Below are 22,031 nucleotides of genomic sequence, written 5' to 3'. Positions count from 1 at the left end.
GCTCGTTCTGTCTGATGTATCGGCGACGTTTTAGTTTCAGTTTTGTTTTATTCATTCAGCAGGCATCACCAGTTCCATATTTTTTTTCTGTTTCCAACGACTGAATATGCTACAGCCGTATCGTGTGTTGGCATTTGACAACTTCTATGCACGCCATATTTCTATGCGGCACCTATTGTCTGCTAATATTTTCTATCGTTCGATTTGAATTCTTAGCTTTCTATAATACACCTCTTCTATATAGTATAAAATATTCATATCCGTCAGGTAGCCTAACCCCGATATTCACAGCAGGGACGGCGCAGGGCGCCGTTTTCGCTGCACGGCCGGTGCCGATGTTTCAAGTGTCCGTGACACAGTGCTCTCAATCGGCGCCGGCCGCTGCTAATGACGCTCATCGCAGTAATGACGGGGGCTCGGCGGCCGGCTCCCCAGTCCAGGTGTTAAATCAATAGTCGATGGCGGCGCGGGGCGGGCCGGTCACTCGGCTCGCCTTTTAGCACCCCGGGCCAGGCCGGACCCGTGATTAGGGCCTGTTCGTGCCCCGTCTGCTGCCGACCAGCACTGCGCCCGCCAGGCACCTGACGTGAGCCAGCTTCCTTATGTCAGCGTTCGGTCGATAAGTTTCCAAGTGACGGCAAATATTTCTGGGTTATGATTTTCCGTTATTTGCCTGGTTGCAGCCAATATCCTGTAATGCGGTGTTCAGGTTATTTGTCTGACAAATATTGCGCTCGCGTTCATTTCCCGTTTGCGTGCGGCCACCCAATGGGCGTTGACCTCTGTAAGGACCCACACGACATTCACATTCTCATGAATACACGCATGCATGCTTCCTACGTACTGCTAACACACAATATAGGTACATTGATTGTACATGAACAATTTGAACATGGCTATCGCCTGCATACGTCCACGTCTCCCCCGGGCTCGTCTGCGGTTGTGTCTGCCCCTCTGACTCCGTCTATCTCCGGCAGCTGGGCGGCGACTCGAGCGGCAGCGCGCCGGCTCCGGCCGCCGGCGGAGGAATGGCCGGAGGCACCTCGGCCGGCCTGCTGGGAGACATCTTCGGCATCACACCCACACCGTCCAACTACATGCCTCCCAAGCAGGTGTGGTTGCCGGCCGCCAAGGGCAAGGGTCTGGAGGTGTCCGGCACCTTCTGTCGCAGGTGAGAGAGGTCGAAAGAACAAGGGAGCGCGGGGTCATGCGGGGAGACGGGGGGGGGGGGGGATTCAGTCCCCATTCTATTTTGGTTTTTGTATTTCTATAAATTGAATTGGTAATTACACGTCTCTTCCTTATCACCCGATCGCCAGTCTTATGATGAGCATGATCTTTTGTTGCCTGGATAAGTTGACACGCAACTGGACCCCGAATATTTGACTAACTAATGCACGGACAGGTAACGTTTGAGGTCCTGGTCTTGGGCAGTGGTCACTCCTCCCTGATCAGTCGCTCCACTTGCATCTCACATGCCCGATTAGCGCGCCCACCTTCCAGCTATCTTCGCCTGCCCCACCCCCACCCCTTCGAGTGACGCTGCCGGCAGCGGGCCACCCCAGCCGATTCCCTCGGGACACCCGGCCTGTTCCCGTGACTCCGTCTCTGTGTATCGGACTCCGTGACCCGCCTCTGTCTGCGACACGATGCCATTTGAGAGGCTGTCATTTACCATGGACTGCCACGGGGGGCTGAGCCGTGGGCCGGCCCGAGAGGCCGCCGTGAGCTCTGTTCTCTGAATGTGATCGACGAGACGAGTGAGGGGTGGGGTGGGTAGCGGCGCGTGGCCTTCGCCCTCAACTGGTGGTGACAGGCTTTGACCAGCTTGCTGTACTCGGCAGCGGTTTCGATGACCCGTACTGACGGGCTACGCGCGCATGACTGGCCCCGGATTTGACTGAACCGTGGAGGCCGGGTGTGCTGGCCCATAAATGTGACCTTTACACTGATCTCTGCTGACCTTAACGCCCACTAGTGACCTTCATTGATATCTGGTGGTATTCGCGGACTCCTGATAACCGTTGGTAATCCGTGACAAACTTTCTCGACCCTTGATGACCTTATGGACCCTTGACGGACTGTCTAAACCCTTTGTGTGATATACCGACCCCTGATGACCTTGCTGACCCCGTTGACCTGTGTGTCCTCAGGGCGGGACGGGTCAGCATGGAGCTTACCCTGAGCAACCGAGCCATGCAGCCCATGTCCGGCTTCGCTCTGCAGATGAACAAGAACAGCTTCGGCCTGGTGCCGGCCCAGCCCCTGCAGGTGGGTGGTGCGGGCCGGGTAGAGGAGGGTAGCGGAGACATCATTCACAGCCACTGATCGTCCAGCATATTTAGGATTGGAATTAGGGCTTATTAGAATACGTTTTATAATTAACGTTTTTTATAAATTGAGTTTGCTACAGCAAGCTGAGTTTGAAGCTGAGTTATTGCGTTTATTGCAAACTTCCTGGAATAATAGGTAGTGTTGTGGTTGTGGTTGCCAAATGAGCCACTATCTTCGAGCAACCCTTCCTCGGCATACCAGTGACTGTTTACCAACCCCACAGGCCTGAACTGCATGTAGATCACTAGAGTTCCATCTGACACAATCGATTGTGACACGTTCCAAGCTTTGGCCCCATTGGAATCGGATCGGGCGGCTCCCAGCAGTGAGGTCGGCAGATGCCGCTTGGACTGGCCCACCTGCAGTGTGAGCGAGCGCTGAGGCACTTATCTCTTGGGTGGTATGGAAGCCGTTCGGGCTGAGCCGGCGCGGCGCCCGGTGCCAGGCGGCCGACGACACGGGGACTGTCGGTACACAGGACCCGTCACAGTCCGTTGCGGGGTGTCACGGCCCGGCGCGGGCGGAGCAGGGCCGCCGTTTGACGGTGCTGGGTGCCGACAGCCACTGGGTACACACTACACAGTGACACCTCCGGATTGCCAAACTCTGCTGCGTCTGAGACTCTAACCGTCACACCGTCTGCGTCTGAGACCGCCTGGCACTGCTTGATTGACTGTTGGCCAGGGCGGGTCGTCTACCAGCCGTCAGTACCAGCCTGTCTAGGGTGGTACTGAACTGAGCCAGACCTAACCGACGACTTCGATGGCCCTCCAGCGCTGTTCTACTGGATAAGTGCGGAACTCGACTGCGTCACGCGCTGTCGTCACGGACCCTGCGTGACGGTGTTACGTGACGGTCACTGACACACCGAGGCAGCCGCCGTTACGAGCCGAATCGGACGCCGATTTGATGGCGATCAATCCGAGTTTGAGACCAATCAGTCACTTTACGACGGTCAGACTGAGCCAGACGGCCGGCCGGCGCCAGCCGGGCCGAATGCTGATTGGGACTTGTTTCCAGGAGGTTCTCCAGAGAAACGGGCGCTCTCGTAGGTGGTCTACCGCCATAAGAAGCTCTCCGCTGCTTTTCTGTGTTATGAGATAGTGCGGCTTAATACGGGCGCCGCGCTACCATATTGTGTCATGGCGTAGTTTTATGTGAGCCAATATAATCCGGCGGCTGATTACACGGCATGCTCACGGCTAATTCTATCATCGACCGCGAACGGACCCGGATCGCTAGCGGCTGCGTTCGGTGGACACTGCGCGCTGCTGGGACGCTCCGGTCAGTTACTGACCGGTGGGGAACGGCCCCTGCTGACCTGCTCCCCTGTCGGCGCGGGGTGCCGGTGCTGAGAGCTCGGCGCTGTCTGCCGGCGGTCTCGCCCTGGCCTGACTGGACTGGGTTAGGGGCGGGGTGGCGGCGGGGATGTTATGGCCCCATCGCTCTCCGACTGATCCTTTGAGCCAGCCTGATGAGGCCACAGCCGCCGTCGAACTAAACTCTCTTCGCTCCCGACCGACGCGACGGTCGGCCGCCAGCCGACCGGACACAACCAGTCGCGATTGGGTGTTCCGGATTAAAACTTAGCTCGTGTTTTGGTTCTTTGGAGTAGTGGCCGAATTTCAAATTCGAGATGGTTTTCATAATTTTCAAAGCTAAAGATTTGCTGGCTTGTTGTCGGCTCACTTTCGTAAAGCTTTGCATTGCGCTGTGTAATGGGTAACTTTTTTCGTGGATCGATCATTTCACAATTGCGAACGCTCAAATGCCCCCTGTCTTTCCGATTGGATAGTGGGTTCGTGGTCTCCTTTATCCTTTTTTTGCAACGCCGATTCTTTTCAGCAACGCTTCATGCCGGTCTTCGTCCGAACTCGGTACTACCCGTCATTTAAGTCGCTGAATGTCGCTAAATATTCATGTGAGCATCTTAGGGACATCGATCTTAGAACATAACTTAAAACGAGATGCCATGTGCAATGTGTATTGATATTTTCAGATGTTGTCAGATGTTATGTAGCACAGTTAGCATATGCAATGTGTATGCTTGCTGGCCGATCCCATTTCGAGGAGTTTAGATGACAACCCAATTGTCTTGTTTAGAAATAAATCACCAAAACAAACGTCATTGTTGTTGAAATAAGAAATGTTACCTGATTTCGACTGTCAGATGCAGGGCTGCGGAGTCGGAGTCGGAGTCGGAGTCGGTCGGAGTCGACAATTCTGCCCGGAGTCGGAGTCGGAGTCGGAGTCGATTTTAGAAACCCGAGCCGGAGTCGGAGTCGGAGTCACCGAAAATCTGTCGACTCCGCTGCCCTGCTAGGTCTGCGGAGTCGGAGTCGGGAGTTGGAGTCGGTCGGAGTCGACAATTCTGCCCGGAGTCGGAGTCGGAGTCGGAGCTGGTTTTTGAAAGCCGGAGTCGGAGTCGGAGTCGGAGTCGCCGAAAATCCATCGACTCCGCAGCCCTGGTCAGATGTTTGGACAGTGATCTGGAACCCACTCTAAATTTTAAGATCTTATATGGATTCAGCTTTTGTTTATGTGGACTGTTCATCGAAATGCCTGCCATATTACTTTATTCCCTTTGATGCAAATCAAAGTTCGACCAACGTAAATCCTGCATTCGCCGAACTGACGCTAAACGCCTTGCTTTTTACCGCGTGTTTCACACACCATCTCTTTCATTCGTAAATCGTGTCAATATTTGATCATTGGCACTCTCTCGCTGCCGCTGTGGTGGCATAGAATGACGCAATGGCTTGCACTTCCCTAAGGGGCATTATGCATCCCGAACCGGTGGCCCAGCACTGCTAAACATTTCATTTCGCCGCATTCCACCGGAGCTGATGTGTGTCTACCGTGCATTGAACTGGTGGCGGCGGCGGCCGGCTCACTGTTGGTCTATCAGTGGGGGTAGCCGGGGGGAGGGGGAGGGGGGTTCATCTCCGGCCAGCCGGCGGCGGTGTGCCGTGGACACACAGTGGAGCGGGAAGGGGGAGGGGGGGGGGCTCGCGCCACCTGCCGTGGAGTCAGACCACTCCTCTGCCGGGGAACCGGGCAGCTGCTGCGCCTAGGGGACCATATCACCCAGTCGCTGCGCTGATAGTGCAGTTATGAAAAGCTTTTTCTCTTTTCGTGTATTGGTTATGTGAAGTTGCCTAATAAGCTATTTGTTAATACATATATCTGTGCTGTGTGCGATGACCTTGATTAAATTGGATTTGTTACGCGTTTTGCAGTTACTAACACGTAACGAGTGGTCAACGAAAATCACTGCGTTACCCCCCGCAGGTAGCTCACTGTCTGATCTGTGGCGCTTTTCCAGACTCCTATGGACTTTCGACTGTCGCCCATAGTCTCCGTGGTCCACCTCGGCTACTGATGGGCGACTAACGCGCCCCTCTCCGTTCCAGGTACCCATGCCGGTCCAGCCGAACCAGAGCACTGACGTGTCGCTGCCGCTGGAAAACAACGGACCCGTCCAGCGCATGGAGCCCATCACTAACCTGCAGGTAAGTACCGGCGGCCCATCACTAACGTATAGCGAGTACCGCCGCCCCATCAATAACGCGTAGGTGAATATTGTCGGTATACCGCGAACGGTTACCGCTGGCCCGTGCTGGTGGGTACCGCCGCGCCGGCCCATCAGTAATGTGTTGGCGAGTATTGCCGGCCCATCACTAACGTACTGGCTGGGGGTCGCTGAATCTCCACTAACGTGCGGATCACCACTGCGTCCCTAACCTCCATTACATCTCAGACTACAGACAACCAAACAATCGACATTCCATCCCAGTGTATTTCACATTCCACCCGGAGTCAGAATGGTGGACGGCTGTGGAACAGACAGCGGGTCCCGTTCAGTCTCCCTGTGGTCGGTGCTGTGTGGGGTCGGGTTGGTCTGAGGGCGCCGCGGCACGGGAGGAGGAACTCTCAGCTCCGTGTCTGGACTGGAGACAGCCGGGCTGGTGACGGTCTTGGGGAGCTAGGCTAGCTCTCTCGGACTTTGCACACGACAAAAGTATAATCATCTGCGCCTGCTGTCGACCAACAGCCGTTGTTATATAAACTCATATAGGCATATAGTTGTCCAGTGCTAGTTCGTTGGCCGCTACACCAGTTGGTCCAGTTGGTTGGTGTGCCGTCGATCCAGGACCACGGGTCATCTGTATCACGTCTTTCGAGTCCAATCCAGCCGTACGAGTCTTGCATGACAGTTTCGAATACGAAGGCGTTTTCAATGTTGTCATGAATGGACACCATATGTGAGCCTCTGTACTCATTGTAGCAGACGAATTCTCCCGATCGCCATTCAACAGTAAACGGTGATAGCCAGTAGCAGTAGCCATTGTTTAGTTTCCACTCGCTGGATGGACAGCCGGCAGACGTCACGGCGGCCGTCACACTCACCGTGACGAGCCACAGCCAGGGTCCGGCGGCCATGTCGGGACACCAGTCGGTCCGGTGCGTCGATCCGAGGTGCGGCGCCGCGCGGGGTCGGCCTCTGAATCGGCGGCACGCCGCGGCCCGGCCGTCTTATACCCGCCCTGGAGTGTGGCTCTGCAGCTGATAGCCAGCACTGCGCAGAGGTCTGCCGTGGGAGCGGCGGCGACTGGCGGCATTCAGTTACTTTTATTCAATTTTGTTTTAAGTGGTGGGTTAGTCGAAGCCTTATAGGTATTTTGTTTTATGGTTTACTCGTATAGGCCGGTGTGAAGCGATGTCCCACCAGCGGCCGATTTCATAGAAGGACTCAAATGCGACTGAGGCAGTTTTTCCACCAACTTGGATGCATTTTTACCCAAACGGTATTATAAGGCGAATGCAGATGTAACCATATAATGCTATAAACTATGATTTTGGTAGACAGTCCCAAACATACGAAAACATACAACTGGTGCATGATGCGCCCTCCGATCCAAATAAAGCCACCCACTTCTTGAGGTTGTAATTTCTTGGGAGTGGGACGTAAAATACACCTTGATGTAAAATTTCTACCAAGCTTTATTGAATCGGCCGCTGCAGGTGGGCTCTTCTGTTAGCCGACACGCACTCTGGAACTAAAGGTACAGAGTCGTGGGTCCTATACCGTACCCTGCTCTTGAAGATTGGCCATTACATTTTGAAACAGAAACATTGCATCTCTAAAAATGCAAAAAAAAACTAACAACGTAAGGGAGAGACTTTCAAGGGCCGCAATGATCCACCTGCACCGCAAATTCTGCGCTTCTAAGTACCATAAGAGCTTATGACAAAAAGAATCGCATCAACGCTCTACTGGTCTGCGTTATTAAAATAGCTGTTCGGGCGAGGGTTTTGATCAGATCACAGGGTCACCATAAGTGACCTTCCTGAGAGGAAGTGCATTAGTATTTCTCCTGCCTCGTATTAACTTGACGACTTCGCTCAAACTTTGACGTTGAGACTTCGGAGCGAATGATTGAAATTATAGCATGCAAATAGGTAATGCTAAACCCGAACGATCGCTAAGCTTTGATCTAAGTTCATTTAGGGAACTCTTTATTGGTTAGAGTGAAAAAAGAAAACTGTACTTTTTGTATGAAAATCAAACAATCACACACCTTTTAAATAAATCTATTGAAACTGAATGAAAAGTGCGCCCCTTACCTGCCATAGTTTTGAGGTCATGTGACCAACCGAGAAGTTCACAAGTATTTATTTGAGGAATAACCTTCCATTGGTTGTCACAGCAAAAAGCGAAATGATTTCACCGATATTTGTCTCATCGAGGTCATGTTGTCGTATGAGTCATTTGGTGTATCCGCCATGTAGTGAGTGCTTCTAGCCCATTACTTTGCAGCTGATGGCACATCACTAATGCGCCGGTGAGAACCGATAGCCCTGGCGAGTACCTCCGGCCCCTCACTATTTTGCTCGTGAGTACCTCCGAGTATTCAGCTCATGATTGTTCAATACAATACAATACAATACAATACAATACAATACAACGAACGTGCGAATGAACGCAGCGTTTCTAACCAGCTTCATTACATCTGAGACTACACCCAACCAAACAATCGACATTCCACCCCAGTATATTTCACATTACACCCGGAGTCAGAATGGTGGACGGCTGTGGAACAGACGGCGCGTCCGGTTCAGTCTCCATGGGACCGGTGCTGTGCCGGGCCGGGCCTTGTCGGTCTGAGGGCGTCACGGGACGGGGGAGGAACTTGCCGTCCCGTGTCCAGGGACTGTCGGGAGGAGGGCTGGTTCCGTTCATGGTGAGCCAGGCTAGCTCTCTCGGATTTTGCACACGACAAAAGCTAAGCCGTTCATGTCCATTGTCGACCAACAGCCGTTTTGTTTTGGACTCATGAAAGCATACCTTGGAGCATTGTTATTTGGTTCACCGCTGCACCAGTTTGTCCAGTTGCTGGGCGTGTTATCGATCCAATGCCACCCGTCTGAACGTTTTTCAAAGCCAATCCATCCGTATCTGCCATCCAGGATGGTTTCGAATACGAAGGCGTTTTCAATGTTATCATGAATAGACGCTATATGTGATCCTCGAAACTCAGTATGACAGGTAAGTTCTCCCGATCTCCATTCGATGCTAAACGGTGACCGCCAGTAACAGTATCCGTTGTATAGAGTCCATTCGCTGGAGGGACAGCCGGCAGACGTCACGGCGGCCGTCACACTCACCGTGACGAGCCACAGCCAGGGTCCGGCGGCCATGTCGGGACACCAGTCGGTCCGGTGCGTCGATCCGAGGTGCGGCGCCGCGCGGGGTCGGCCGCTGAATCGGTGGCACGCCGCGGCCCGGCCGTCTTATACCCGTCCCGGAGTGTGGCTCTGCAGCTGATAGCCAGCACTGCGCAGCGGTCTGCCGTGGGAGCGGCGGCGACTGGCGGCATTGAAGCACTTTTATTCAATTTTGTTGTAAGCAGGGTTGTGCTCGACTAAAAAAAAAAAATTGCCGACTCGACTCATCATTCAACTTCAGAAAGCCCTCACTCAACTCTGACTCAAACAAGGAGCTGATTTTTTTCCCTTCACTCGACTCATGACTCAAGCGGCTCAATGAAAATATGAGTTGACTCAAACTTGACTCGAATTTTTTGTTGAGTCAAGTGTGTTGACTCAAAATTGACTCAGATAAAAAAGTTGTTGAGCGGGGCGGGGGTGAAAAAAAAAATCCGGCAGCAGGGCCAGGCCTAAGTTGTTCAGCGGGGGGAGAATGAAAAGCTTATATATTGTTTCTAGAAAGATGAGTCAGCTGACTCATGTTCCTCAATGTTTTTGACTCAACTCAATGTCAAAAGTTATTTTACTGACTCAACTCTGACTCAACTCAACACCTTAATATTTTTGTCTGACTCAACCATGACTCAACTCAACAGCTCAACATTTTATCCGACTCGACTCAAACCTGACTCATCTGAGTCAGAGTTGAGTCAAATCTCTGACTCGACTCATGAGTCAAGCACAACCCTGGTTGTAAGTGGTGGGTTTCAAGTCGAAGCCTTATAAGTGTTTTGTTTTATGGTTTATAAAGCAGGCCGGTGTGTAGAGATGTCCCACCAGCGGCCGATTTCATAGAAGGACTCAAATGCGACTGAGGCAGTTTTTCACCAACTTGGATGCATTTTTTACCCAAACGGTATTTAAGGCGAATGCAGATATAACCATATAATGTTATATACTATGATTTGGGTAGTGGATATAGTAAAATACAGTCCCAAACAAACGAAAACACACAACTGGTGCATGATGTGCCAGCTCCGATCCCAATAAAACCACCCACTTCTTGAGGATGTGATTTCTTAGTGCGTAAAATAATACACCTTGATGTAAAATGTCTACCAAGCTTTATTGAGTCGGCCGCTGCAGCTGGGCCCTTCTGTTAGCCGACACGCACTCTGGAACTAAAGGTACAGAGTCGTGGGTCCTATTCCGTACCCTGCTCTTGAAGATTGGCCATTACATTTTGAAACAGAAACATTGCATCTCTAAAAATGCAACAAAAAAAACTAACAACGTAAGGGAGAGACTTCCAAGGGCCACAATGATCCACCTGCACCGCAAATTCTGCGCTTCTAAGTACCATTAGAGCTTATGACAAAAAGAATCGCATCAACGCTCTACTGGTCTGCGTTATTATTTATTAAAATAGCTGTTCGGGCGAGGGTTTTGATCAGGTCACAGGGTCACCATAAGTGACCTTCCTGAGAGGAAGTCATGCATTAGTATTTCTCCTGCCTCGTATTAACTTGACGATTTCGCTCAAACTTTGACGTTGAGACTTCGGAGCGAATGATTGAAATTATAGCATGCAAATAATGCTAAACCCGAACGATCGCTAAGCTTTGATCTAAGTTCATTTAGGGGACTCTTTATTGGTTAGAGTGAAAAAAGAAAACTGTACTTTTTGTATGAAAATCAAACAATCACACACCTTTTAAATAAATCTATTGAAACTGAATGAAAAGTGCGCCCCTTACCTGCCATAGTTTTGAGGTCATGTGACCAACCGAGAAGTTCACAAGTATTTATTTGAGGAATAACCGTCCATTGGTTGTCACAGCAAAAAGCGAAATGATTTCACCGGTATTTGTCTCATCGAGATCATGTTGTCGTATGAGTCATTTGGTGTATCGAGTGAGTGCTTCTAGCCCATCACTTTGCGGCTGATGGCACATCACTAATGCGCCGGTGAGAACCGATAGCCCTGGTGAGTACCCCGGCCCATCACTAATTTGCTCGTGAGTACCTCCGAGTATTCAGTAACGAACGTGCGAATAACCACTGCGTCTCTAACCAGCTCCATTACATCTCAGACTATGACAACCAAACAATCGACATTCCACTCCAGTGTATTTCACATTCCACCCGAGTCAGAATGGTGGACGGCTGTGGAACAGACAGCGGGCCCCGTTCAGTCTCCATGAGGTCGGTGATGTGGCGGACCGGGTCGGTCTGAGGGCGCAGCACGGGAGGAGGAACTCTCAGCTCCGTGTCTGGACTGGAGGCAGCCGGGCTGGTGACGGTCTTGGGGAGCTTGGCTAGCTCTCTCGGACTTTGCACGGGATATGACCCCAGTCATCTTCGCCTCCTGTCGACCAACAGCCGTTGTTATTTGGTCTCACGAGAGCAAATCTTGGTGCATTGCCACTTGGTTCGCCGCTACACCAGTTTGTCCAGTTGTTGGGGGTGTTATCGTACCAATGCCACTGATTGTCGAATTGTTTTTCGAAGCCAATCAAGCTGGTCCAGCCATGCATGACGGTTTCGAAAACGAATGCGTTTTCAATGATATCATGGATGGATACCATGTGTGATCCCCGGTACTCATTGTAGCAAACGAATTCTCCCGTTCTAGGTTCAACAAAAAACGGTGATAGCCAGTAGCAGTAGCCGTTGTTGAGTTTCCACTCACTGGATGGACAGCCGGCAGACGTCACGGCGGCCGTCACACTCACCGTGACGAGCCACAGCCAGGGTCCGGCGGCCATGTCGGGACACCAGTCGGTCCGGTGCGTCGATCCGAGGTGCGGCGCCGCGCGGGGTCGGCCTCTGAATCGGCGGCACGCCGCGGCCCGGCCGTCTTATACCCGTGCCGGAGTGTGGCTCTGCAGCTGATAGCCAGCACTGCGCAGGGGTCTGCCGTGGGAGCGGCGGCGCCTGCCGATGTCGAAATCGAGGTAGCTTCGTTAGGTTCTCTGTATTAGGGTTTTAAGCTGATGGTTTTTGTGATGTTGGTCATTTGCAAGTGGCTCATGTCTTGGCGGACCATCCATCAAGTACACTATTGGGCTTACAAACTATAACCCCGTTTCCATGATACTCGAATCCGGACTTGCGCCGAATCCGAATTCAAACAACCATGGAAATGGCACATGTTGCGTTTGGGGTCGAATGGGGCAATCCCGGATCGGAAAGATGATCCCACTTTGATCGGCCAAGATCGGCCAATCGCACTTGGGCAGCATAGGGCAGTGCCGTTCCCTTTGCGGCTTACAATAGACTTACCGCGATCGCCGCCAGCTCGAAGTGAACGTCTCGGGGCTGGTTTTTGTCCGCGATTCATGCTCACTAGTCCCCAAATGACACAACTTTAGGTACCGCTAAATTCACATTACCTAGAGGATGATATGAATGAAATCGTGAGGTAAATCGTCGCAACTGCACTAGCTTGCATACCCAATCTCGGATTAGAGGAGCCGATCCACACCGGCCTATCACGATGCGAATCCCGTTTCGGGCGCGATCGGTGTGGATCGGTCATGAAACGCCATCGCCGATCGGGATTGGCCGATCCGATCTCTGATTCGATGTTGTCCGCAGTGTAACCTCTTTAAATGCTTGCGGCCTTTTTAATCAGTTCACTGGGATTCCCGCTGCCTCATATTCAAACTGATACTGGATTACCTAACTTTTATTGGCACATTTAGTACATATGTGGTGCATCTTTGGTTCGTTTTTTTTTTTTCTCTCAAAAGTGGTTTGGTTCCAAGTACTTTTTTTCGACTTACCATGCGTTAGGGAAAAGGGAAAAAATGAACGTGAAAAAAAATCGAAGGTCGGCTTATTTTAAAATATGGATAATTCCTCATTAATTCCATACGTGCGTTTTGGAACTAAATATTAGAACAGCGGTGACGTCATGATGTGACTTTGTATTGCAGGTACTTGTCATGGACAGTCGACAGAACCGCGTTCTCAATTTTGACCTTGGTGACACTGGAAAACAAAGTTTTCCTGAAATTCGTTGACACTATGTGGCATGTGCGATCGTAAATACATTGAGTGCCAGCTGCATCAAGTGATGTCATAGTTTGCTCATTTTGTCTGACACGATGTTCATGTATTTGCCGATCGCAGATCGAGAATGAATATTTTAGCGGTTAGGATTTCTTGGCCAGGCTCAGGAGTGGCCGAAACCGATGTATCAGCTCTGTTTGAACTTACAGGAAGCAACTTTAAAAAAAAGAAACGGTCTATGCATAACAGTTTTAATTTTTTCGGCTCGGTAGATGCAATGGCATCTAATCTTGCAACGCTCTCAAAGCTTCTGAGAGTCGCTGTGGCCGTCCCTCCGCTGTCTCAAGGACAGTTAGCCGAACAGCGATTACAATGCCTCGAAATAGTCCTTCACGATTCGTATCTCTTTGGAAGCTAACCAATTTCGGGTTTAAGTAAGAGTTGAGTTTAGAAATGTTTTATCGCATTATTAGGTCTGTTCCGAGCAGATGCGACTATTGCGGAGTGACAGATATCCCGACTTCCCGGTGTCCGTGCACCGCGGCGGAGCCAGCTGAGTAGACACTGCCGTCTCTCAGGGGAAAGAGCGGCTGCCAGGCGGCGCGGGGTCTCCCCGAGAAGATAACAGCGCCGCCCGAGGGACAGGAACTGCACGCCGGAGGCCACTCTCGAGGCCGACACCTGTGTACCGAACCGGTGGCTCTCAGGCGTGTGTTGCTGAAAATGATACGACGTATAATTGGCATGGGAGGACACATGTGTCTGTCTCCGCCGGCTGCGGCTATCAATTTTTTACTAACATTTGTTGAAGGGACCGATATCCACACTCAAGCTCCTTAATTATGTTTGAGCCGACAAAAGCTTCTGCGTCAGACGCTTGTGGGTAAACCGTCGTTGCCTTCCTTTCTAAGCGGCTCGGCCAACTTAGGGTAACGCGGGGCTGTGGCCACCGCCGACCTCCCGGGACGCTGCTGTCGACTCACCGTCCCAAACTCCGGACTGTGTGTCGGTCGGCATCATTTGTCTCCTGCCGTAACGTCGCCGGCAATCGCTCGAGCGGTGTCGCCGCCGTCGTCAGGGGCGCCTCTGTGCCGCTATCTCCGGGCGCCGGGGCGTCCTGTGGGGCGCCGCCGAGACGCCCACCTGGGCGCCCGATCGACCGGCGCCCGCCGCCAGATTGGCTTGCGGGCCGTGCGTAAATTGCCGGTAGCGGCGCGTTACGACTGTGTTGTGGCGCGGGCCGGTGCGGGTGGTCGCCGGCCGGCCGGCTGATCACTCTGAGCCGCCTCCGACCGTCCCCCGGTCTCCGGACTGGCGTCAACATGCGTCACTGGTGGTGTGACGGGCTTCTGCCGGCCAGGGTGGTGCGGCAGAGGTGACGGACCGCTGTGAGGGAGAACCAGCCGCCGCCCGCCGGAGAGTCCGGCGGTCGGGAGCATGGGCGTCGCCACCACTACGGACACTACGGGCAGTGTCCGTACAAGTTTTGGAAGGCCCGAAAACTTGTACGGAATGTCCGTACAAGTTTCGACGACTGCAAAGCAGTCTTTGCAAATGTCTTGAAGTAGCTGAAAACTTATCGTTATCAGTCCCCTATTTGCGGGTAAAGTTACGGTCCAAGGCCGCCCCAAAGTCAATGTCACGCAAGAGTATTTACTATTTAGGGTGTAACGAAATTATTCGGACATATATTTTTCGCCATATCTGTTCGCAATTTCTGTATTGTCCTTTGAATCGTCAAAGCGGCCTTGTGTTGACTGCCAGTAACTCAAACGTGCCGGCCGTCACCGGCGTCAATCATCCGGCCAAGATCCAGATCTGGAGCATATTCAGCTGCTTGCGATGTTCCAGCTGTGCATTGTGCCACAGAAGACCACCATCAGTGACGAGTATTACCGGAGCAACATCCTGTCAGACAAATAGTGAGAGCCGCTCAACTGGACGGCGCGGGAGGGCTCGGTTTCTAAAAGCGCACTGAATTTTGATTCTAACCACGCTGCCTTCGTGCAGGCTGAAGGGCTACATACCTATACACGGCGCACCTGGGCCGCCGCTGCTTGGGACCGCTGTCGGAGGCTGTACGTACGTCCGTAGGAGAATGAAAAGTGACGCCGGGAGAAGCTCTTATCCTTCCTTCTGGACTAACGGGATGCGGCTTGGAAATAGTTGTCATCCTAATTCCATCGAGATGTTATGGACTTTTGTCCAGCAGGAGGTGAATAAATGGACACCCGGCGTCAGGACCAATCAACTGTATGTAGGCACATGCTAATGCGGCGTCGGTCCACATGTGCTTGAAAACCAAGTAGCTGGAATGCTCCAGGCATTTCTAAATATGATCTTATGAAAGATGGCTATATCATCGTCAAAAGGAAAAAACTCAAGTTGTCTTGTTTCTTACAGCGGAAAGAAAGGTGTCCGGATAATTTCGTTACACCTTCTATAGGCTATTTCACTGATCGTCCGCCATAATAATTCTGTCACTTTTGCCATCCTGAGGCTCTAAATGTTAGAGCAAAAGAAAAAGAAAAAAATCGTGACCAGCGACTTCAAACACAGTAAACGAGACTATTCATGTGTGAAAGTCAACCAAAGACCATAATACCATTCGAGGTCACATGAGTTCAACAGAAAACTTGACCTTTTCAAACAGCCTTTATGTCATTCGACGCGTCTTGATATGACTAATGCGTTGGTACCACTGTCTAAGACCCTTTTTGTTGAAGAAATATGCAAAAACAGCCGCAGCTCGGGGTCGCTGAACTGCCATCTAACCTTCAATGTAATGTAGGTTAAAAAAATGTGTTTGTATTTTTTTCCGAAACCCCTAGGCATTCGGGGGCTACCGCAACTATTCGTCCGGAGTGGGGGGGGGGGGGAGGAGGACGAGGACGAAAAACACTCTCCGCGGGCCCGCATGGTTAACGCCTCTGACGAGTGCTACGGCTGACAGAATGTGTCCGTACAAGTTGGGGAGCCGTGGCGACGCCCCTGGTCGGGAGTGGAGCTGTCTAGCGTCGGATCGGCAGCGGCCTGGAGTGGAGAGCTGGTCAGACTGATCGCTGAGTGGTCACGCTCGGTACGAACGGGCGCCTGATGAGTCACCGGGACACACTTCGGGGTCGTTCGCTGCCCGAGAATAGCTGCCTTCGTGTGACGGCCTCTGTCGATTAAATTACTGGAGTCGTGAAATGCGCTCCGAAAAGCCGTCTTTGTCGCGGCGACGGCACTGCCATGAGAGCAATGAACTTCTTGGACGTTAACGATTCTGACTGGGCCATTAAGCAGGGCTCAGTTTGAGTCGCGGCTGGCGACAGCGGCTCGGTCCGAATGTGTCCGGCCACGGGCGCCGCCGCGGGCGCCGATGGGCGTCCGGTGGGCGCCGCCCGGATGCAAACACGGCCTGTCATTGCCGTTAGCCAGCGCGGACGTTTGTTTCGCGGCCGTCCCGCAAGACTGCACTGTTTGATTGGAGGTGCGCTAGCTTCTTACAGCGTTTATAGCTGGACGAAGTGGTGTGAAGTGCTATGGATACTTTTGCTTCGGGTGATCAGACGCGTCGGGTTAGCACCCGTTGGGCGTTAGCAAAACAAATTATGCTTTGATTGTTATACAGGCTTGTTTTATGGGACTCATTGTCCTTCATTTTATTTTATAAGCCTCATACCCGGTTTTAAGCTCAGGCACCACACTAAGTAAAGTGGATTGTGCCCGTCCCGACTGAACCCTAGTATCCGATTGCGAAATTCTTGGTAATCGCTAGGCTTTGCAGGCCAGAGTTGGGACTGCCCACGGGGCCGGGGTACGGTGACCCCGCTCACTGACCCACCAGCTACGGCAGTCCCCGCCTCTTGTGTATCGAGCGCCTATAGGTCTCACGAGGCCGGATACTCGTCACTGGAAGCCTAAAGCTCAGGCTACACTGTCAGCGTTTTTTTCGGTTTCTGCGTGATTTCGGTTTCCGCGTTTTTACGGTTTCTGCGTTTTTTCGTTCCGGGCGGCCGCCGAGTGGACGCTGTTGTTTATAACATTCTGATGGATAAGTGATCGAATTAATTAATTATTCATGTTAAATAGTATTGTATTTTAACAAAATTATAATTGAATAATTGTTTTAAAGATTTTACAACTAACCAAAATATATTTTCGATCATAATCATTTGTCAGCTTAGATACAATTTTCTGTATTATCATATTTGAAGTAAAATGAAGAGTTTTGAAACATATCTTGTCTTCTTTAATCATGAATTACACCATTTTCATCATTTACTTTTGAAACTGTTCCATCGTCACAATATTATCAGCAACAATCACTTCTAATCATTCATCACTAAAACGAAATCCCGCAGAAACCGAGAAAAAGTTCACAGCTCTGAACTTTTTTTCGGTTCCGACTCGTCGGTTTTTGCGGGTTTTCGTTCCACGGGACGCCAGACTGGCAGTGTAGCTTGCGCAATGCATTCGCTATGAGGCGAACTTGACGACGCGAACCGAAATCCTGCAGAAACCAAAAAAACGTCGGAATTCATGCTAGTGTAGCTTAGGCTTAATGCTCTATTCACTGAGCTATGGGACGAATTGATTTTTATAGATTATCCCTTCTTACATTTCTTCTCGTTACGAGGCTCTTTTCTCTGGTCTTGCTGAGTCTAATATGAACTTTTTGTGAGGTGGCAGGCTTGTTTCATACATGCTGTTGTACCGAAAAGAATGCCCAGCTCATAACGAATATGGGATTAAAATCAGCCTCCGATCCTCGCGGCAGTTCCGCGGTGCTTTTGATTTTTTTTTTAAATCCTCTCCTTGTCTGAGCTGACCCACCCCTGTTCATCTGACCCCTCCCTGTCCGCTCTAACCCCACCCTAATCATTCTGACCTTCTCACTCGGCCGAACTCTCTGGTCTGGGGCGTGACATGCACTTACGAGAATACGATGCTGTTCGCATCTTGTTAACTGCGGTTTAATAGAGCCTGATTGCGCACAAGTACCACCCATCAATACAGCGATACTAGTCGGCCCACCATGTGCCTGACAGCATAAATTACGTCCTGCGCTGGGTCCTCCCAATCGATTCTCGGCATGGCCGCTTATGAAAATGCACTCGGATGATTGACGCATTGATCAGGACGGGGCGGCGTGGGTCGAACGCCCGGGTCGCCAGTGAAGGTCGGTATTTCTCCCTGTCGTCAGCATTTTCCGTGGGGCTCACGGCCGTCCCGTTAGTTCAGTGGCGGACGGATGGCGACCAGCGGCGCTCAGATGGGCAGCTAGCATGGCGGGGCGCTCTGTGGAACCTCGTGCCGCTGGGTGATGTTGCTCAGAGGATGGTCACGGCGGCGTGGCACGGGCTACGGCTGAGACCGGGCTGATCTGGTTGGGCGAGAACGGGACGGGTGGTCTGGGATGCTCCGAAAGCCACACTTGGTTATACGAGCTGGTCATTGACTTGTACGTGATGGGGAGTGGCTATATGTGATCCGTGTGAGAAAAAAAAAACATTGTGTGCTGCGTGTATGTGCGCTGTTTACCCTATACCAACCGCGTCTGACGATTGTTGTTTGTTCCTCGCCGTCAGGTGGCCATCAAGAACAACATCGACGTGATGTACTTTGCCTGCCTGGTGCCGGCTCACGTCTTCTTCGGGGAGGACGGCATGATGGACAAGCGCGTCTTCCTGGCCACGTGGAAGGAGATCCCGGCGCAGAACGAGATGCAGTTCACCATCGCCAACCTGGCCATGACGGCAGGTGAGTGTCCCGGTCCGTGGCGGCGGAGAATTCAGAGGGTGACGTCCTGCAGAGCGCTCTCTGTTGGCCGTTTTGCTCCGACACAGATGCTGCTACTGTCGAGAGTGAAGTTGGCAACTGTTTGAGTGGCCCACTTACTGAGCGCCACAGCCACAAACCAACGGGAGGCTCCGCTAATGGTTATGCTATGCATAATGCCCGGCAAGCGTCGCGATGCTGGGTCCGGTAAATTTCATTGGTACATATTGAAGCCGTCCGGCTAAATGCCAGCGGTGAGCTGTGGTCTGTCTGTGCCGTGGTGGAGTGAGGTTTCCCCCATCGGAGTGTTATCACCCGCCGCCCGCTGTCTCAACGGACTGCGCTCCGCCCCTCTCTCTCTCTCTCTCTCTCTCTCTCTCTCTCTCTCTCTCTCTCTCTCTCTCTCTCTCTCTCTCTCTCTCTCTCTCTCTCTCTCTCTCTCTCTCTCTCTCTCTCTCTCTCTCGCTCTCTCTCTCTCACACTCTCACTCACTCACTCACTCACTCACTCACTCACTCACTCACTCACTCACTCACTCACTCACTCACTCACTCACTCTCTCTCTCTCTCTCTCTCTCTCTCTCTCTCTCTCTCTCCCTCTCTCCTTTTCCTCTCTCTCTCTCTCTCTCTCTCTCTCTCTCTCTCTCTCTCTCTCCCTCTCTCTCTCTCCCTACCTCACCGTCAGTATAGGAAATACGAGCCGTTGCCTGGTCGATCTGACCGTCCTGCGGTACACAACCTGCTCCCACTGGCCGCAGATAAACATAGAAATCGGTGGCGGCCCGCCGGCCTTCCGAGCTAGGAGTCCTTGGCCTGCTCTGAAAAAAAATAATGGCCCATACGTTCAGGTGACAAAGCAACAATGGGCTATGTCACTGCGTTTGTATTTTCATTTTTGTGACAGAAATGTGTTATCTCGTATTTCCGCCACCAGCTTATCGAATATTACTGTATTTTTGTACATTTTGATATTTTTGACTTGGTTTGAAATATTTAAAAATGCAATGGCTTTGTCATACTATTTCTTTTATTTACCAAAGGTGAACATTGCTGATAGTTGAATGTCCATCTGGTCAACTTGCATCATCTTCCTCTTTAGAGCTGTATTTATGTTCCGGAGCGTCTCCAGTCTTTTCGCCGTGCTCCTACCGTAAGATTCTGCAGCGGGTTTGTCCATGTCGTGCCGCTCCCAGCGGCGCCCGACTGCAACCACTGACCAGACGAGCCGCAGAGCCCGCCGTCGTTCTATATTTGTCCGCGCTGAGCGACTGCGGTCGTCCGCCGGACTGCCAGTGCGACACGCCAGAGCCGGTTTCAGGCGCCGCCGCCGAGTACGACCGGTAATAAGAGTCAAGTCGAAAACTTGTCGGCGACGCCGTTTGATCAATGCTGGAGGGACGGCTCGGGCGGGCCGTAACTGACGGCTTGGACGGGCCGTAACTGACGGCTTGGACGGGCCGTAACTGACGGCTTGGACGGGCCGTAACTGACGGCTTGGACGGGCCGTAACTGACGGCTTGGACGGGCCGTAACTGACGGCTTGGACGGGCCGTAACTGACGGCTGGGACGGGCCGTAACTGACGGCTGGGACGGGCCGTAACTGACGGCTGGGACGGGCCGTAACTGACGGCTGGGACGGGCCGTAACTGACGGCTGGGACGGGCCGTAACTGACGGCTCGGCTGCGGCGGTCTGCCGGCTGACGTCACTGTCTGTTACGTCACAGTCTGTGACGTCCCCCCCCCTCCCCCTGTCACCCGCAGACGCCATCTCGGCCAAGCTGCAGAAGGAGAACGTGTTCACGATTGCCAAGCGGAACGTCGAGGGCCAGGACATGCTGTACCTCTCCATCAAGTTCATCAACGGCCTGTGGGCGCTGCTGGAGATCAAGGTGGCTCCGGGCTCGTCCAACATCACGGTGAGTTTTAATGAGCGCCTGGGGTGATGGAGATAGCACTCAACGGGCTTATCACACTGTGACAATCACATACCTGTTGACAATCACACTGTGTTCCATTGAAGACTATTGGATTATATGAATGTCAATTAACTGGGGATCGTGATTCTTAAGTCTGTCTACTTTATGGCTGAATTCGTTTGAGCTTTGAATAAGATTGTTTAACATTCAGATATAAGATGAAAGTCTCAGTTTTAAGATTATTAAGTAAATAATAATGCGAGTAGCCTGCTGTGTGGTGTTATGCTTACCACGATGAATGGCCGCTGGACTGCGGGCTCTGTAATAAGCCGCCGGCGCCCGCGACTGGCCGCGGTCTGCCTGTGCCGTTAATTTCTGGCCACGGCCGCTAACCTGCGCCGCCGTGTTACAGCTGGCCATCAAGTGCCGCACGTGCGAAATTGCTCCGGACATCAGCAACAGTGTTGAGGCCATTCTGCGCGCCTGAATGGCCCCCAAGACCCCGGCGCCGGCGCTGTTGCCGGCCGCGCCGCTACCCGGCGCTCCGGTGCTGCCGGCCGCGGCGCGGTCCGGACCTCCGGTGCTGACATCGTGTCGTAATTTGTTGGTCGCGGTTATGTTATCTCCTCTGTGAGTATGTGAAGACGAAGAGAACATTCCTGCGTTAGCCCCATTTGGTGAAAGCGCTGCAGAAAACGGAACTGAAATCTGAACCGCTCTCTCGGAAGAGGCTAGGCTGAGTGTTAGAGTTATTTATCATGCAGGGCGTCGCTGGTAGCCAACCGATTATATTGTTTAACGCGAGCATATGTGAACGTTACACAGTGAGCGGGCTCATTTATAGGCGGAATGGTGGCTTGAATTTGCTTTATACATTAGAATGAGCTGGCTAAGTTCGGTGGTGTATTCTGTAACCCGCACGGCGTCTGTATCTGTCCGACTCTGTATTATCTGTTCCCTGTATACGCGCAGAGGACGCCGGTGCGGGCGGCCCGTCCACCGTTTGGCGATATTCGTGTGTCCGAGCTGCCGCTTGTGATCCATGTAGTCAAAGGGCCACCGTCTGCGGGAGCCTAACTGGTCGTTGCTGTTCCAGCCCGACGTTCTTTGATCACCAACCACTGCTGATGTGTCCCGCATGGATGATTGCACGCGAAAGCCGCCGAGCCGGCGCCGCCGTTCCGAAGCGGCTGTCACCCGTGCCGGTGGTCGGGCGAGCCGCCCGTTCCGGCCGGTCTCTGTGCGATTTCTCGGCCGTCAATGTCCAATAGACCGGAGCAGAGCT

At 52.3% G+C, this 22,031-nt stretch overlaps 1 protein-coding gene across 1 annotated transcript in view; it reads left to right on the top strand.

Moving 5' to 3' along the window:
• LOC122369229 (AP-2 complex subunit beta-like) overlaps window positions 1-22,031 on the top strand; it is a gene marked incomplete at its 5' end in the record, with an annotated part of 37,884 nt that extends 15,853 nt beyond the window's left edge. Inside the window, 6 exon segments of the mRNA XM_043343793.1 lie at window positions 978-1,171; window positions 2,154-2,271; window positions 5,748-5,846; window positions 18,639-18,810; window positions 20,592-20,746; window positions 21,159-22,031. Of these exon segments, the coding sequence (XP_043199728.1) occupies window positions 978-1,171; window positions 2,154-2,271; window positions 5,748-5,846; window positions 18,639-18,810; window positions 20,592-20,746; window positions 21,159-21,233 (813 nt within the window).

The sequence above is a fragment of the Amphibalanus amphitrite genome, unplaced genomic scaffold, assembly GCF_019059575.1.
Source record: "Amphibalanus amphitrite isolate SeventyFive unplaced genomic scaffold, NRLGWU_Aamphi_draft 001018F_arrow, whole genome shotgun sequence".
NCBI classification, from domain to species: domain Eukaryota; kingdom Metazoa; phylum Arthropoda; class Thecostraca; order Balanomorpha; family Balanidae; genus Amphibalanus; species Amphibalanus amphitrite.
This window is presented reverse-complemented; position numbering and strand designations above follow the sequence as displayed.